This window comes from Polypterus senegalus, chromosome 8 (genome assembly GCF_016835505.1).
Source record: "Polypterus senegalus isolate Bchr_013 chromosome 8, ASM1683550v1, whole genome shotgun sequence".
NCBI lineage: Eukaryota > Metazoa > Chordata > Cladistia > Polypteriformes > Polypteridae > Polypterus > Polypterus senegalus.
In genome coordinates this window covers 137785976-137804398 of record NC_053161.1, presented here as the reverse complement: position 1 = coordinate 137804398, position 18423 = coordinate 137785976, and the positions used below count along the sequence as shown (strand labels likewise).

The following is an 18423-nucleotide window of genomic DNA, read 5'->3' as shown; positions in this document are numbered from 1 at the left end:
GTGTAATGCGTTTTTTGTTCAGCGCTCTTTGGAGCTCTTCCTTGTTCTCTATGTACTGCGCTCTCTTGTGTGATCTTGCGATGTCCACGGCTTTATTTAATGTTAGCTAAGACCCGGCACTTAAAAGTTTCTCTCGCACTTTCGCTGAGTTTGTGCCAAATACTAGACCATTTCATCTTCGTTTGCATAAGCACAGTCCTTCACCCGCGAATATTTACCTTATATGGGCAGGCACTCAATTACGTGGGAGGCGTGATGATGTGGGACGCAACTCCGCCTCACACGGTGACCGAGCTGCAGGCTGTGGTCGTGTATATGGTTGAAAGTAGGTTCCAGTTATGACCATCATGCGTAGAATTTCGAAATGAAACCTGCCTAACTTTTGTAAGTCAGCTGTAAGGAATGAGCCTGCCAAATTTCAGCCTTCTACCTACACGGGAAGTTGGAGAATTAATGATGAGTCAGTCAGTGAGTGAGTGAGTGAGTCAGTCAGTCAATGAGGGCTTTGCATTTTATTAGTATAGATGCTACAACTTGACAATACCACAGAAGAGCTACATACTCCAAAAGTGACAGCTTGTCAGAGAAGAGATTATGAACACTTCGCGTTGTGTGTCATAAGTATGTAATCAGAATGACTATTTGGCTCAAAGGAAAATGTCTAGCCACCTCTGAAGTCAGCAATGGTAATGGATTTTTCTGCCACCTATGTGTAAGAAAATAGTGAGATGGCATTGAAAGTTTAAACTGCAGCAGGCTTCATTCTGATAGGTCACAGAAATGACTAATTTTCAAAGACAAACTAATAGAATTATTTTTCACATAATTAGATGTTATTAGTTTGGTTGACTGACCTATTAGAGGTTTCAGTTACTTTCACATACATTTTTTCAGCTTAACATCTTCCAACCCACCTAATCCAAATGTATGTTTTATTTACATCATATTTTACTTAAATTATACTGCAAAAAGTTATAGAGTAAAATTTGTAAAAGGCATTATTATTGATGCGAAATATTTAATATTGCACAGTGTTAACCATGGCATAAAGTATTGTTTCAAATTAATATTTTAGGTAACTTTTTAATACATCTGTTATTATCTGCTTAACTTTAATTTGGTACATCTGTTAATGGAAAGCACTAGTACCTATAAATGCAGATTCTTGTTGTGCATGACTCTTCTTGTATACACCTAATATTTTCCTTTAGTGATATACAGTACTTTTCTGTACTATAGCCAAAAGGTATATTCATATATTTAAACACATCTGCCTTAGGGCTAGTTTATTTCCATGATGTTGAACATTCCTTACTTTGAGCACCTATGTCCAGATTACATAATTCAACATTGTTATCCATTATAAAAGATCCATTTTGAGCTATAATGATGGAGTGCAAATTGTATGGTAGTCATACCAGTGCACAGAATAAAGGCCATTTGCATGATTAGTACTAAAGTGATGACTTATTATCCATCCATCTTCCAACCCGCTGAATCCGAACACAGGGTCACGGGGGTCTGCTGGAGCCAATCCCAGCCAACACAGGGCACAAGGCAGGAACCAATCCCAGGCAGGGTGCCAACCCACCGGAGGACACACACAAACACCAAGCACACACTAGGGCCAATTTAGAATCGCCAATCCACCTAACCTGCATGTCTTTGGACTGTGGGAGGAAACCTGAGCGCCCGGAGGAAACCCACGCAGACACGGGAAGAACATGCAAACTCCACGCAGGGAGGACCCAGGAAGCGAACCCGGGTCTCCTAACTGCGAGGCAGCAGCGCTACCACTGCGCCACCGTGCTGCCCTGACTTATTATTGTTTATAAATTACTGCATATTAACTATATTTTTACACTTTTCAGAAAAGTATGTGTGTTATGGGGAGCAGACCCAGGCAGTGCTGAGGAAACTGGCTGATCATGGAAAGAAGATGTTTCTTATCACAAACAGCCCATTTGATTTTGTGTAAGTGAGCCATTTTGATTTGACGCCTTAAGTCTGATTTGGTTAATAAAGTTATTGCTGTGGATATTCCTACTATAAACCGGATTCCAAAAAAGTTGGGGCACTATACAAATCGTGAATAAAAACTGAATGCAATGATGTGGAGGTGCCAACTTCTAATATTTTATTCAGAATAGAACATAAATCACGGAACAAAGGTTTAAACTGACAAAATGTATCATTTTAAGGGAAAAATATGTTGATTCAGAATTTCATCGTGTCAACAAATCCCAAAAAAGTTGGGACAAGGCCATTTTCACCACTGTGTGGCATCTCCCCTTCTTCTTACAACACTCAACAGGCGTCTGGGGACCAAGGAGACCAGTTTCTCAAGTTTAGAAATAGGAATGCTCTCCCATTCTTGTCTAATACAGGCCTCTAACTGTTCAATCGTCTTGGGCCTTCTTTGTCGCACCTTCCTCTTTTACGGCCTTGACCCTTACGCACAGAGATTGTTCCAGATTCTCTGAATCTTCGGATGATGTTATGCACAGTTGATGATGATAGATGCAAAGTCTTTGCAATTTTTCGCTGGGTAACACCTTTCTGATATTGCTCCACTATCTTTCTGCGCAACATTGTGGGAATTGGTGATCCTCTACCCATCTTGACTTCTAAGAGACACTGCCACTCTGAGAAGCTCTTTTTATACCCAATCATGTTGCCAATTGACCTAATTAGTGTTAATTGGTCTTCCAGCTCTTCGTTATGCTCAAATTTACTTTTTCCAGCCTCTTATTGCTACTTGTCCCAACTTTTTTGGGATTTGTTGACACGTGAAATTTTGAATCAACATATTTTTCCTTTAAAATGATACATTTACTCGGATTAAACGTTTGATCTGTCATCTACGTTCTATTACAAATAAAATATTGACATTTGCCATCTCCACATCATTGCATTCAGTTTTTATTCACAATTTGTTTAGTGTCCCAACTTTTTTGGAATCCGGTTTGTAGATATACAGTAGTTGACAGAACTTTATTTTCCATGTTCTTCTTAGAAAAGTAAAGTGTATTAATTGTTGCCCCTTCAGATAATGAGTTAATCTTCATAATATTTTCTGTACAGTGACTGACAATAATTGTAAAAAAAGATCCATTATACATTTAGTTGTACAGAAGACAATGTTTAAGTAATTTAAAGCACCTTCGTAAAAGGTGTAAAACACTACACTAAATATAAACCTGAATAACTGTGATAAGGATAAATATAAAGTTTTAAAAAATACAAATAAAAAGATAACAGCTTGTCTTGGTTCAGACCAACAGAACCATGCATTCTCTGTGAACATAAACAGTCTAAAATTAGTAGAGGATTATTTGGAAAAATACAACCTAGCATGCAGAAACAATTTTCTATGTAAGCCCCAGTATGACAATATTACAATACCCTATATTGAGTTGTTCCCTCATCTCTACTAACTACAGAGAAGAATTACCACTTCTGCACATATTGAAATATTTTGATATTTTTAAAAACTTAGAAAGCCAGTGTAAACTAAAAAAAAAATTACATTTCTGAATTTTGACAAAAATGAAATATCAGGGCTTGCTAAAATCATAATACTAAAAAAAGTGTTAGTGAAAGAAATATTTCTATAACTGATAGACTTTTGGGATTAATGCATCCAATGCTAGAAAAGGGAACACTACAGTTAATAGTTTACATTATCACTGCATACTTAAAGGACCAGCTCTCACAATATGCTAGGGACAGGTTACTAGTTTGTACTAGTTCTATTTCCTATACTTTACTGCTAAAAATTACATTTTGTGAAAGACAAACCTGTTCTTTATGTTAAATCTGAATCTGTATTCTGAGTGGAATGCTTAAACTTGTTTGTAGTTGTTTCATTTCATCTTTTCAATTGTCTGCTTTTCAGAAACCGTGGCATGAACTATATTGTTGGGAAGGACTGGAGAGATCTTTTCGATGTGGTCATTGTACAGGCGGACAAGCCAGATTTTTTTAATGATCGACGGAAGTAAGTGTACTACAGTTATTTTAAAGTCTATTTTAGCTGAATTATTTTGGAATTGTTTTTAATATTATCTAATTAATACAAACTGTACTCGTTTATAGGGTGAACCTTTACATCATTTTTCTTACAGGCCATTTCGTAAAGTGAATAATAAAGGGGTGTTGCTATGGGATAGGATTCATGAGCTGGAAAAAGGACAAATCTACAAGCAGGTAATTGTGACTTGGAAATCATAATCAGTAGTTAAACTGGGGGACTGACTTATTAAATTTGGTGGCAATGCAAGTCAATGTCAAATGTGTTTTTATACCAATGACTTTAAAGCTAACCTTACATTAGTTAATTTCTTATCCTTTTATTCAGTCATGTAAATCTTTGATCATTTTGACAGGAAAACTTAGCAGCAGAACCTACACAAAGTTACTCAAAGGCAATCAAATTGAAACACTGTAGAAGGCTGAATGGTCTAGATCCCAGTTACACTTTCTGTAACCCTCTGGCCTTGTAAGGACTCGTTATATGATGTTGTGAACAGAGAAGTGTGGAGGGAGGACCTTCTAGTTCTAATATATTTAATTTCCTGTTTAACTTCTTTCCTATAGTCATAATTTGGATTTTATTTTAGATTTTTTTTTAATGTATTGAAATGTTGTGGGGTATGTTGATGTGAGAAGAGGAATCAATGTAAATTTTTTATTTAATGATTTGTGTTGTCTTTGGCAATGTCTGTAATTAATTAGATAATTTGGTAAGTTTTCCACTTTATTTTTCCTTGCCTTTCTTTAAAGGAGAGGTTTCTGGCCATTAAATGACTTACACTCTGTTTAAGAAAAAGACCAAATTACATTCTGTTTAAGAAAAAGAACAATACAATTTTTGATAAACTTAAGGGTTATAGAAATAAACTGCATTTGAAAACAGGATGCAAGACAAATGTGGCAGAAAAAAAGAGGCAAGCTGTCATTACTTTGTTTACAGGTTTTCATGATTTTAGAACCTTTCAGTTTAGCATTTCACTTGGGAATATTATCATGACATCAGAGTCAGCTGACTGTTGCTCCAATGTAGTGAACAACTTGTAAAAGCTAGAAGTTTACCTAACACAGTCGTGGGCTTGTTACAAAGAAATAATCAAACATGCGACGGCAAGTCTTTAGATAGTTGCAATGGGTTGTGGAGAATTGATATTCTGAGAGGTTCTGCCCTCTACCAACTAAATATAATATGAGTTGTGCTAATTGGTCATCAATTTAAAATTGCAGCTTAGTATTGCATTATTTTCTGCTGATACAAAATGCCAACTGTGTTGAATCATGATTTATTTACTGCACTTGGTGTTTTTTTGATATTTTCTTTCATTTCTCCAGGGAAATCTGTATGAATTCCTTAGACTAACTGGTTGGAGAGGATCAAAAGTGCTGTATTTTGGAGATCATATTTACAGTGACCTAGCTGTAAGGATACTTTTAATTACTGTAGTGTTTTATAGTGAACAATCTAAGCGGCGATAAGGGCTTGCTTATTTGTGAATAGTTTTGCTACCACTATGCTACCATTTTTTTTTAATACTTCAGTGTAAATATGATATAATGTAGAACTAGATCAAAGCCTTTGTGTAATGTTTATTTAAAGTATGTTGTCAGTTGTATATCCCCAGTCAATATAGCATATTGAAAAATGCACTTTTAAAATGATACCTGCTTTTTGTAAACTGTGGTGCACAGTTCTTAAAAAGTAACTCTGCAGTAACTGCTACTTTTATACATTTTATTTGATACATTTTCTATTAGTGACATGGCAGGATTTACAGAACATTAAACAAGAATTGTTTGCACAACTTCTACCAAACATAATCTGGTAAATTGGGTTACCAGAAATTGGGTATATGTATAAATTAAGGGTTAACTTAATTAGATGAAATCAGAACAAATTAGTTCCTGGAGAAAACAAACAGCCAAAGAAAAATGAAGTAGCACAGAGGAGCGCCGTGTATCACATTAAAGCTCCTTAGTAGTAGTGGCAAAGTTAGGCTCTTTGTCATGATGAAAACTATTTTTTCTTCTCTATATTTGTTATCAAAGATGAATGAGCTTCCTCTCTCTTCAAATGTTCTTAAACATGTTCTAAGGATTTAAATTACAGTATTAAAGTATTGTTTAGTTTAATTATGATTAAGGATCACACATGAAACAACTTTTGGTTCCTGGTTCATGTTTAATTTTAATATAACCTAATTGTCGTGGGCAAATAAACTCTATGGCATGTGTCAAAAACAAATACCCAATGTGATATAATCGTCTAGGAGCCTACTGTATTGAGCGCTGTTTACAATCTTAAATTTATGTGTGTGTATTTTTGTTTTCTTCATTTTTGATTTGGTGATTAGGACTTGACTCTCAAACATGGCTGGCGTACAGGGGCCATTATTCCTGAGCTCCGATCAGAAATAAAAATAATGAACACCAAGGAGTTTGTGGATACCATGACTTGGCTGCAGGGGCTCACTGGACTACTGGAACGTATGCAGGTTAGCATATGAATGAGTGGAAAAAGTGGAATAAAAGTTATTTGAGTCCAACAGAGTGTCTTATTTATAGATGTTTCACTTCAGAGTGCATGTTTGTTTGAGGTAGTAAATGTTGGTGATTTACAGTATTAAATTTTAAATCAACCTTATTAGATCCCTACTATAAAATAACATTTAGATTATAAACATGTCATAAAGATCTAAGCACTGTGTGGGGGTAGTGCTGTCCACTGTGCTAACTATTGTAATTTAAAACAACAAGCAAAAAAAAAAAAAACTCAGGTACTTCTAATTGCCTTGTAAATCATTCTGAAACTTTAATAGAATGAATTTTCCTTAGGGATAGCTAATAGAATTCATGAAAAAGGCATACATATTATATGTGTATTTCCAAACATTTTTGAGAAAGGCCAACAGAAAGAAAACAAATTTACAGGGACACATTGGGCTTGTAGTATCTGAAAACATACATTAGAATTTTTTCAACATTAATCATTTTGTATCAAAAAGGTGGCATTGTGGAAATGAAAATGTCATTTAAAAGACACTGAGTGTATGGTGATTACTGCAATATCAACTCATTTCAAAATGCAGGATCTGAAGCCCATTTTAAAAAGAAAATTTGGAATTATTGTTCAATGTACAAGTAGTATTCTCATTGCCATTGATGGAATGTACATCAATAACATGGGAAACAACAAAATCTGTGGTGAGGAACTTGTGTTAGAAACCATCCTTCATCTGATTTATTTCATCATGGACATATTGTACACAGTACCATGAGAAGGTATTTACTGGATATCAATCCCTTGACCCAAAATTATATATTTACTTACATACATACATCTGAAACCCATTTAATCTGTTCAGAATTGCAATGGACCTGTTGTCTGTCTTGGTTGTAACAGACACAAAGCCATCAAAAGCTCCCCCAATATCCTAAAGGCCTGCAATTTAGGCTTATTGTCCACTGTAAATTGTCTATAGGTATTAGACTGATATTAGACTAAGGCTGTATTTACAGTACAATGAACTAGCCTCTCATCCAACTTTATTTATGCCTGTATAATGCCGCTGATTTAAAAAAGACACAAATGGATATGTTATATATATTAAATGTAATGTTTAGTTTCTCTTTAACAAGTTTTTACAAGGCAGTATAGTAATAGATCACATATGGCCATCCAAAGGATTAATGGCAGGCAACATAGGCATGTGCAGTGGAGTTGGTGAAGAGCTGAATGAACATCTGCAGACAACAAAGGTTATTCTAACTCTATTCTAACTTCTAAAATTTAAGAAAGGATAGAAATGCATCATTCTGTTTGTGTAGTCTTCACCAGTGAGTGTCAAACTAGCTTGTAGGTTTGAGGATGACTCCATGCAGTCAGTACCAGTGCCTGGATTGAAGGTTTTCTGGGTATGGTGAGTTCAGTCACCGTCTCACCCCTTTTAGTTTCCTTTCTCAGTTCTGTCGTGGAACAGTAAATATGAGACATCAGACAGATGCTCATCTCATCGGTTTGTAAGTTCCAAAATGCCCACATTCCTTGTAAGCAATGTGTTTGGGTTGTAAGCTAATGCAACTCACAGGAGCCCATCCCAGTGACTTAAAGGATGTCAAACTACACAACTTGAGGTTATAAAGGTGTGCCGTGACTGTCCCCAACTTACTAAGAGTACGTACTGTATATGAAATCTGTAACTGAAAATCATTGGAAAAGTCATGTAGTGTGACAGGGGCCTAACTGAATAATAAAAAAAACAGGTGGTATATATTGCATGGTAAAGAGTGAACAAAGCTGCGGAGATGAAGGAAGTGAAAGATAAGAGTAGGTGTGAAAGCAGCCATTAGAGAGTATGACAAAAGCAATTAACAGGTTTGTTGTTAATTTCTGGAGAAATGCATCATGTAAGACAGATACTTAGCATAACTTCTATTTTTCTTTAGATGGTATCTATGAAAAACTTGAGTTACTAGCATGATCCAGGACAGAAAACACAAAGAGAGTGTATCATATCAACTAGCTAGTTTTCCACTAGCTATATGATGCTCTTCAAGTGTGCATTCAAGTCTGAGGGTCTTTTATTAACTTAAGCACTAATCTATTTCAATAATAATAGTACATTGTTAAAGTAATTGGGAAGGTAGACCTTGAATACAACCTGAACTTTCATGAGTAGACAATTTTAGTCTTCTTTTGCAATGGAGGGAGCATCAAATCTTAACTTAATTATGCATCATGTGAATTTCCTGTAGTTATCTCTGGTAACTGTGTAATAAATTATTTGAAGGTACTTCTTTGTGTGTGCTGTATATGTGTGTGATTTTTTGTGTGTGTATTCTTCCTGCATTTGAGCCAAATAAAGAGTTTTTCCAACCTGGTTGTTTTATGTAGTTGACAGCTTTAAGAAGTGAAGTGAAAGAAGCCATCAGGCATATACATTTTTAATGCTAAATCTCTCTGAGTAGCAGTTATCCAAATTTAGTACCTGAATGTATAAGCTATTGCAAAGTTTAAGTATTCTTCCTCGAAAAAGCTTGGAAAAAATGGATGTATTGTGTAACTAGCAGTGATGTATTGAATAAACTTATTTTATTATTAATTGTATTTCTAAAGCGCCTGGTGCATTACATGTTTTATTTTCTTATAGGTGTATCGAGATGCTGAGTCCCAGATGGTTCTTCGGGAGTGGATCAAAGAAAGAGAAGGAATGAGGTAGAAAGTGTTTCCATCAGCTGCTTTCTAATACTACTAAGCCCATCCTGGTATCTTATGCAGTGTTTTAACTTTTTTCAATGTTTTTAATGCTTAAAAAGTATTTTTCCTGTAACATCATATCAATTGGAGTCCATCTGAAATTGTAATGTAAAAATTGTTTACACATTATTTAATCTTTTACTGAATATATCATCTTGAATGCATAGGTTCTTGAAAGCTAACAGTTTATAATAGAAAAGCTACTAATATGAATGTCACTGCTAGTGGAACTTCCCTGTTGGTCACAGTATTATTTGCTCCTTAATCTACTCATTAATATGGTCTGATTTTTAACCTATGTTAAGATGATGTTTTCAAAATCAGTGCTGGGCATAATATATGGCTGCTGTGTTTTTCTAACCAGTTTCTTAACCAGAGATCAAACTGTGCTCCTACTTAGATGAATAGATGACTCCAGTCAGTCTGTAGTTTATATACCCAGTACAATGGGTTTTACTTCTTTGGAAAATAGGTAAAATAAATAAGGTTTTTGTTCTAATTTCTAAATCGCTCATTAGAAGCACCAAGGAATTTGTCTTGCATGTCTTTAAACTGAGAAACCTTATATGCTATTTAAATTACAGAATAGTTTATTGTTTTAAATCTACCTATGGAGAAGTCACTTCAACTTGTATATTTTCCTCTTTTACTGACATTTGTTCTAAATATATATATCTATTATATCTATAAAGTTACTCAAATGCTAGGAAAGATGATTGTGAATGCTGCTTGTATGCTAGCTCACTTCTCCTGGTCCCTAAGCAGAGTTAACTGTAAAAGAAAAAAATACTGATCTAGAAATGAAAGTTAGAGGAAGGCAATTATGTGCATGTACATAACAAATGTAGAACAAATATATTTATGTTATACCAAAAACTCCCTCACAGCTGCATTATCTGCATGCAATATTTCAGTATTAATCTACTGTAACACTATAATTTACCAGCAGGATTTGTAGTATCCAACAATTTTACTTTGAAACTTTAACTGTCATCGGGTGCTTCTTTCAAAACTGTTGTTTAAGAAATTTGAACTACAGTTACTCATAGAGCCTCCACAATCAACAACTAATAATCGATCAATCAAAGCCATGTTTACATCACTTAACTTAGAATCTGCTTTCAATGGAAGTATTAGAACAATCTAGATGAAAACTTTCTAATGCCTGTGTGAAATTTACCCTTAACAAGTTTCCAACTGTTTCCCCTTGTTCTTGATGAGCTCATTTTAAAATACAAGTCTCGATCCACTGTACTAATTCCCTTCATAATTTTAAACACTTCAATCACGTCACCTGTTAATCTTCGTTTGCTTAAACTGTAAAGGCTCAGCTCTTTTAATCTTTCCTCATAATTCAACCCCTGTAGTCCTGGAATCAGCCTAGTCGCTCTTCTCTGGACCTTTTCTAGTGCTGTTATGTCCTTTTTGTAGCCTGGAAACTAAAACTGCACACAGTACTCAAGATGAGGCCTCACCAGTGCATTATAAAGTTTGAGCATAACCTCCTTGTACTTGTACTCCACACATTGTGCTATATAACCTTCTTATGAAGTGTACTCTTCATTTCCAGACCTCTCACTGTGTATTCAAACCTTCCATTTTTACTTACTATGTGTTAATACATTTACTGAAACAAATCTGCCCAAGCATGTATGTAAGAGGCATTTTCTAGTTATTTACGTTCTATTAAATGTTTGCCTATGTATTAGTGCATAGTTTATGGGAGGTTTGTATATTCTAATTATTTCCAGCCTCTCTGACTATACATTATACTCAGATAGTAACCTGCCTTACTGTGTGTAAGGCGTGGAGGGCACATGGTTTTAAACTGTGCCTTATGTGCCCAGTAGCATGAAAAACAACGTACTCTATTGAATGTGCAGTGCCGTATGTTAAAGATGCTTTACTTCTTCAGTACACTTTAAAGTATAGAAACAACTAAAGTTTGACAAGAAAAGCTAAGTTTAAAGAAAATCAATTTTTTCAAAGTTTTGGCTTTTTATTCTATGTGTGTAACAAACTTTTTTTATTCTTGTGTAGATTATTTGCTTTAAAATTTCACTAAATCTTTTAAAATAAATTTTTGGACTGAGAGATTTCTTTTGGTACGCGTTTTACCCATGCTTGATCCTGCCTTACACTCCCATAGCCAAACTATATGCTGTCCAAGTCCCTATGTAATGATTTAATGGATTCCAGATTATTTGCCAATCCTCCTATCTTGGTATCATCTGCAAACTTAACCAGCTTGTTACTTATATTATATATTTATATTATCTAAATCATATACTGTATATACATACATATACATATTAAAAATAGCAGTGGCCCTAGCACTGACCCCTGAAGAACAAGACTCTTAACATTGGCCAATTCTGATAAGGTTTCTCACACCATCACCCACTGCTTTGTTTTTCTGAGCCAATTCTGCACTCATCTAAAAACATCACCCTGATCTCCCACTTCGTTTAGTTTGATGCCCAACCTCTCATGTGGCACCTTATCAAATTGTTTCTGAAAGTCCAGATAAATGAATGTATTGGGCCACCACGACCTTTTTGGACTACATTTTTAATTACACGAGTTTGTAAGGTACTGTCAAATATCATGTGTTTAAAGCAGTCTACTGATGTATGTAATTGTATTTTTGCCACTGTTTAATATGAATCATTGTTAAATATTTTAATAAACAAAAATATGATAAGTGACTCATTGATGAAGTAATTAAAATTGGTCAACTAATTCCCAAAATGCTAATGTTACTGTGGAACAGAAGCACTTACTACTGCACCACTGTGCTGCCCACTTAAACCAAAAAACTGATGGAAAGTGAAACTTAAAGCAACTTGTCCTGAGCATGAGTTTATTTAAGTCTTCATAGATGGTAAAAATACAGGGCTGTAGGATTTAGTCTGAGTTGGTGTTGAGTAGAAAAAACCGTGACTTGTAAAGTGATACAGTAATCCCTCCTCGATCGCGGGGGTTGCATTCCAGATCCCGCGATAGGTGAAAATCCGCGAAGTAGAAACCATATATTTTTATATATTTTAAGCCCTTATAAACTCTCCCATACTGTTTATAAATATTCCCTGCACAGTTATACAGCATAATCCCTTTGTATTCTCTTAGATATTAGGTATGATTCATTGAAATTATGTATGTAAACACACAGTTTATATACAGTAAAACCTAAGTATTATTTTAAAGATATCGAGTGTCTCCGATATCACATATGTTACAGCCATTACCATAGACAGGCCACCAGCAATAAATACGTACAATGCAAGAAATATTGTATACAGTAAATGTGTGTACAGTGACACTAAATGTATGTACATGTACTAAGTACTGTAAGTAGAAAATTAATTATGGTTACTCGCCAACAATGACACGATGACTTGTCCGATAACGATGACTTTAGTTTTACTGCACAACAAAGGAGAGCATTACAGCCCTTCTAAAGGAGCCACTTCAGGCAACTGTGTAGCACCTCCGTTGTTCTTCTTCAATCCAAATCCCTAAAGCAGATTCCATCCAGACTACTGCCTTATTACATCCACTTAGAACTCGTTTTGCACCCTGGTTAAAAGGACACTGCGGCCGTAGATCTTATATTCCTTTCCTACTTTTTAAATAAAAAGAATCGTAGCCTCATTGATGCTGTAATGGCGTCCTACAGCGGTGTAGCTTTTCCCTTCCTTCAACAAATCCAAAACGTTTACCTTTTCGGCAATCGTTAACATCTTCCGTTGGCGCTTGGGCACAGCCCCTGAAGCAGTAGCAGGAGCAGATCGTTTTGGAGCCTTAATGAAGGGCTTGACTATGCACAAAGATAAACACAAAAGAGCACAAAAGTTAACTCTTTACACAGTGAAAACACGTTGAAGCTGAATGAGCAAGACGAGACTTCCTGGTTAACACCACATTCATCACACAGGAACCTAACTGCGTGCTCTGATTGGTTAGCTTCTCAGCCATCCGCCAATAGCGTCCCTTGTATGAAATCAACTGGGCAAACCAACTGAGGAAGCATGTACAGGAAGTAAAAAGACCCGTTGTCCGCATAACCCGCGAAGCAGCGAAAAATCTGCGTTATATATTAAGTTATACTTACATATAAAATCCGCGATAGAGTGAAGCCGCGAAATTCTAAATGCGATATAGCGAGGGATAAATGTAATATTAAAAATCTGGAGACACTCAGGCCTATCTGGGATTGAGTAACACCGGTTTAAAATATTTTAAGACCAGCATTGTCAGGTTTCTTGTAAATGTGTTTATGTTATAAAACTGGTGTGTGTGGGGACAATGAACATATATTGTATTTTATGCTAAACATTGTTTCTTTGTTTACTTCTTCTGTCCACAGATCAAAAACAAAGAACATCTTTAACCCACAGTTTGGTAGTCTCTTCAGGACATACCACAACCCCACCTACTTTTCCCGCCGTCTTTCTAGGTTTGCTGATATTTACATGGCATCACTTAGTTGTTTGCTGAATTATGATCTTCATCACACGTTCTTTCCCAGACGTAATCCACTTCAACATGAAGCCCCTGTTTGGACTGACCAGATATGTGCTGGAACCTTGAAAAATCCTTTCCAAGCTAAAATGGACAATATTGGGTAGATCTTTTATTGGATCTAGTTTATTGTTGTAAAACTGGATTCTGGAGATCATATTTATTTACTTTGTTATAACGGACTCGACTGTACAGAGGAGTATTTGAAGAAGAGAAATTTACTTTGCACAGAAATGCCTTTTGAGCATCAGTATAAAATAGCATGTTGAAATAACCTGTAGAGCAGGGTTGTGTAAAGACATTTTATGTCTTCTTTTCGTAGATGCCTTATTATTTCTACTGATTTTTCTGTCATTAACATCTTTAAGAAAATGAACTCTAACAGGACTTGTTCAGTGCCATGGTGTCCTCTGGTGATAATTTTAGTTTTTTCTTAGTTGCATATTATGCTTCATAATATAGATTATACTTTTTCATTTATGATAATTAAAAATTGTTGGTGGAATTAGGTATTTATTACAGTGAATAAGGATGGTATCCTCAAACACTAGTTAAGTAGGGAATTGACTTAGCAAGACAATGTTGAACAAAATAAGGGAAAATAGACTATTGGTATTAGGTAATGAGTTTTGTTTTTCTATTTTTCTTTTTATTGGTCCAGTTTACTATTCTTTTTATTTACTGTTTTTGCAATACATCATGTATTATTTTCTTGACATAATTATTTCAGGTGCCTGATAATATTTTATTGGGCTATTTGTCTCAACAACCAAACTTTATGCTGGATTATTATTAACAAGTGTCATTTTTGAATGATATGTTTGGACTATAATCTTTTTATATGTGTGCGTGTGTTTTTATCCTGAGAAATGCTGGTATTTGACTTTAAATTGTCATTGTTCTCTAAGGTTTACCTTTTCTGATTTATTTTTGCTTATCTTTTCGTTACTTACAACATAATATATATGGTTTGTTGTGTGTGTTTTTATTGTTTGACTGGCAATGAAAATACAGTAGATTATAGTTCCTAAAAGAATGTCTTTGTTGTGATAAGTAAAATTTACTATTATTTTTAAACCTGAACTTAAATGTTGCTATATTTTAACTAGAACCTAGTCCTGCTAGCAGATGTTGTGCATATATATTGCTGTGGTGTGTTAGGACAAACCATTTAAACAGTTAATGCTTTAACATTAACTGATAACAGTAATGTGTGGTTATCCTCAGTAGCAGTCTCATATAAATTGACTTTGCAATCTCACCTTTGTTCTGCAGTATGGCTACACAAGAATACTTGTATTTATAAAATCTTGTTTTAACACATATAGAATTACTTAACAAAAAAGGGGAGGTGGAGTTTTCTCAGGCCCATAATCAGGAATAGTCTTTCATTCATCTGGAGGCAGTATGTAAGAAGATGAGTGGAGGCTGATATCCATGTACCAGTGGTGCTTCCCATAAGAACTGGCCATCATTATTACATCAAGAAATATACTGTATTAAGCCAAACATATGCAAGATTTCATTGCTTGGCAACTCTTGTCTTGAATGCACGTCAGTTTTGGCTTTATGCAAAGAAATTATGAAGCTATTTTGTTGATTTCAAAATGTTTATGAAATACAGTGTTTTATGGCATTCAGTTTATACAGTACATTTACAGGAAAATTTGTAGACTCCTGGGTTTTAGTTAATGAAAATTATGTTTTTCTGCCTAATGCTAAATTAAATCATTGTTTAGCTTCAACATTTTTTTGCAGTATAAGAAAGCTGGTCAGTTTCCACAGGGCATTAAAAAAATGACAATCATGCTGACATTTTGTGAAACCTCCATTCTTTTCTCATGGACTTTACAATATGCATATTAGTGTGCACAGAATTTAGCTTTAAAGGCAGAACTGTGATTTGGACAATCTGTATTCATGACATTGTAAACACTTTTAAAAATGCTGCAGTGTAAAATGGAAGTCTTGTACTGAAAGTTTAGAATGACATTAAATATACAACAATACAATCTTCACTTGAAACATCCAAGTAATTTTGCACTGTTTTGTTTTATGTATAATACAAATGATAGTAACAAAATGTTTTAGATTTATATCTGTGGAGCAACGTTAACCACATGCAAGTGATCTATGCGAATAAACATTTTTATGTTATCTCTGAGGAATCATTTCATGTTTTGTGGTTGCTGTTTTCATGAATAATATTAGAAAATTCAGATTTGTTGCGTGTGCAATCAGTATTCTGAAAACAAAGGGCATATTTAGTAACTTTTTATATAAATGAATATGCTGGCAGTCACAGCTCTATCAAGGATGAAACTAAAAGTAAGCATACCTGGAATATATTAATTTACAAGCTGTGTTAAGATTCTGCATTCGGTTAACTGGGTGTATCAGAAGTACTATGTAACTAAATGCTTTTTTTTTCACCATGGACTAAGATTACCAGCAGACTTTGAATCAAGGACTTCAAACCCTGAAGTTTGGGGTTCAGATCCTGCTGCTGACACTCTGTGACCATGAAAATGTCAGTTCACCTGCCTGTGCTTCAATTGGTAAAACAAAGAAAATGTCACCAATTGGAACTCAAATGTCGTAAGTCATGTCAATCAAATAATAGTTAATAATAATATTGGGTCATTAGAGCTGCTTTGTCTTGAATATGATATATGCAACTATGTAAAACACAAGCAAGTAAAACATTCCTGCATTTGATAAATTCCTGCTTTTTTCTGCTCTTCTTAATGACTTTTGTTGATGGTTATTGCAAAATACAGTTTTACAGGAAAGTGTGTTCTTTTGAATTGAAATACATTATCATTAGTAATTATGTAAAATTTGAGTATATGTTGTCATTATTAGTTGCTTACAATTTTTATTTGTTTATACCATTCACTCAAGTGCAGTATTTCTTTTTGTGTTTTTTATTAGTTTTATGTAATTCACCTTTAAAGTCCACAGATGTGAATGTATATATATAAAGCAGTGCTTGAAGTAAACATACAGTTAGGTCCATACATATTTGGACAACTTTTTTCTAATTTTGGTTCTGTACATTACAACAATGAATTTTAAATGAAACAACTCAGATGCAGTTGAAGTGCAGACTTTCAGCTTTAATTCAGTGGGTTGAACAAAAAGATTGCATAAAAATGTGAGGCAACTAAAGCATTTTTTTAACACAATCTCTTTATTTCAGGGGCTCAAAAGTAATTGGACAAATTAAATAACTGGAAATAAAACGTTAATTTCTAATACTTGGTTGAAAACCCTTTGCTGGCAATGACAGCCTGAAGTCTTGAACTCCTGGACATCCCTTCATTTCAGGGGCTCAGAAGTTCCCCGGGTGGAATTGAAGAGTCGCATAGTGTGGGGGAGGAACGATCTCCTCAGTCTGTCAGTGGAGCAGGACAGTGACAGCAGTCTGTGGCTGAAGCTGCTCCTCTGTCTGGAGATGACACTGTTAGCTACTCCTCTGCCTGGAGATGACTGATTAATCTTATATCCACTAATGTTTCCAAAATTGTTTAACAAATTTAAAACGGGAGGAATTTCTTCTGGAGCATCATTCAAGTATCACATCATTCACATGTAGAGAGGTGGCACATTAGATGCTTTTGATGTAAATACCATAGGAGAGATCCCATTGTATCTGTGAATAGTCAAAGGCTTGTGAGAAAATGCAAAGAAAAGAATAAGAAAGTGGACCACCCTGACAAGATACTCTTGCTTTAGGAAAAACATAAGACATTAATCAATTCGTATGTACAACTGCTGAGGGCAAGAAACAAATATTTTAATCATGTTAACAAAACATTCTCCAAATCCCATGTGTCGTAGAGTTGACCATCGATATTCCCCATTTAGCTGGTAAAAAGCTTTCTTGACTTCTAAATGCAAAAGCACAGCAGAAGATTCCAAATGAGGTACAACCTCATTGACATGAGCAATGTCCCTAAATAATTTGAGGGCATATAAGATTTTAGGAAACCAGTCTGGTCGTGTAATAGAGAATGATATCCAGCATATACTGTAAGTTGGTAGGTTTTTGCTTTTGTATTTAATTAATGTCTAATTTGTATTTGTTCAACGTGGCAGGGGAGTTAGTATCTAACAATACGCAATTTAAAAATGCAAGGGAGCTTTATTAGTCCTTTCTTGGAGGCAATTACAACTTACCAGATCAGATAAGATCTTTTACATATTGGTTTTCATCTCCTAGCTAAAATTCCAAAGCAGAAACTGACTGGACAGCTCAACGCTGGAGGTGTTGAAAGCTTTGCATCAGTCTACTTGTAATATCAGAGACAGAAATAGTTTACGTTCTATGAACACATCCTAATTACCAGTGTATTTTTCCTTTCTTGTTTGAAATTGGAGAAGCTTCTTGCATGTAGGAACAAAGCAGCTGAAATGGGGACTGAATATACAATACAGTTCCACTTATGCAAGAGGCGTTCCAGGAATCATTAGTATTGGATAAATGAGGCCTGCAAAGGCATGCTGGTCACTCTCTGTCTCCCTCCCCTTTTCCATCCTAAGGAGACCATCTCTCTCAGCTGGCATACTCAAGCAGGCCATTCAAAGGCTGTGGGGAGCAAAGACCAATC

At 35.1% G+C, this 18423-nt stretch overlaps 1 protein-coding gene across 1 annotated transcript in view; it reads left to right on the top strand.

Annotated features, from left to right (window-relative positions):
- Positions 1–15971, top strand: part of nt5dc3 (5'-nucleotidase domain containing 3) — a 58047-nt gene extending 42076 nt beyond the window's left edge. The window contains exons 8-14 of the mRNA XM_039761806.1: positions 1872–1974; positions 3899–4000; positions 4128–4209; positions 5365–5451; positions 6384–6524; positions 9180–9244; positions 13656–15971. Of these exons, the coding sequence (XP_039617740.1) occupies positions 1872–1974; positions 3899–4000; positions 4128–4209; positions 5365–5451; positions 6384–6524; positions 9180–9244; positions 13656–13917 (842 nt within the window). The 3' untranslated portion in view covers positions 13918–15971. The remainder of the gene's footprint in view (positions 1–1871; positions 1975–3898; positions 4001–4127; positions 4210–5364; positions 5452–6383; positions 6525–9179; positions 9245–13655) is intronic.
- Positions 15972–18423: the final 2452 nt, after the last annotated feature.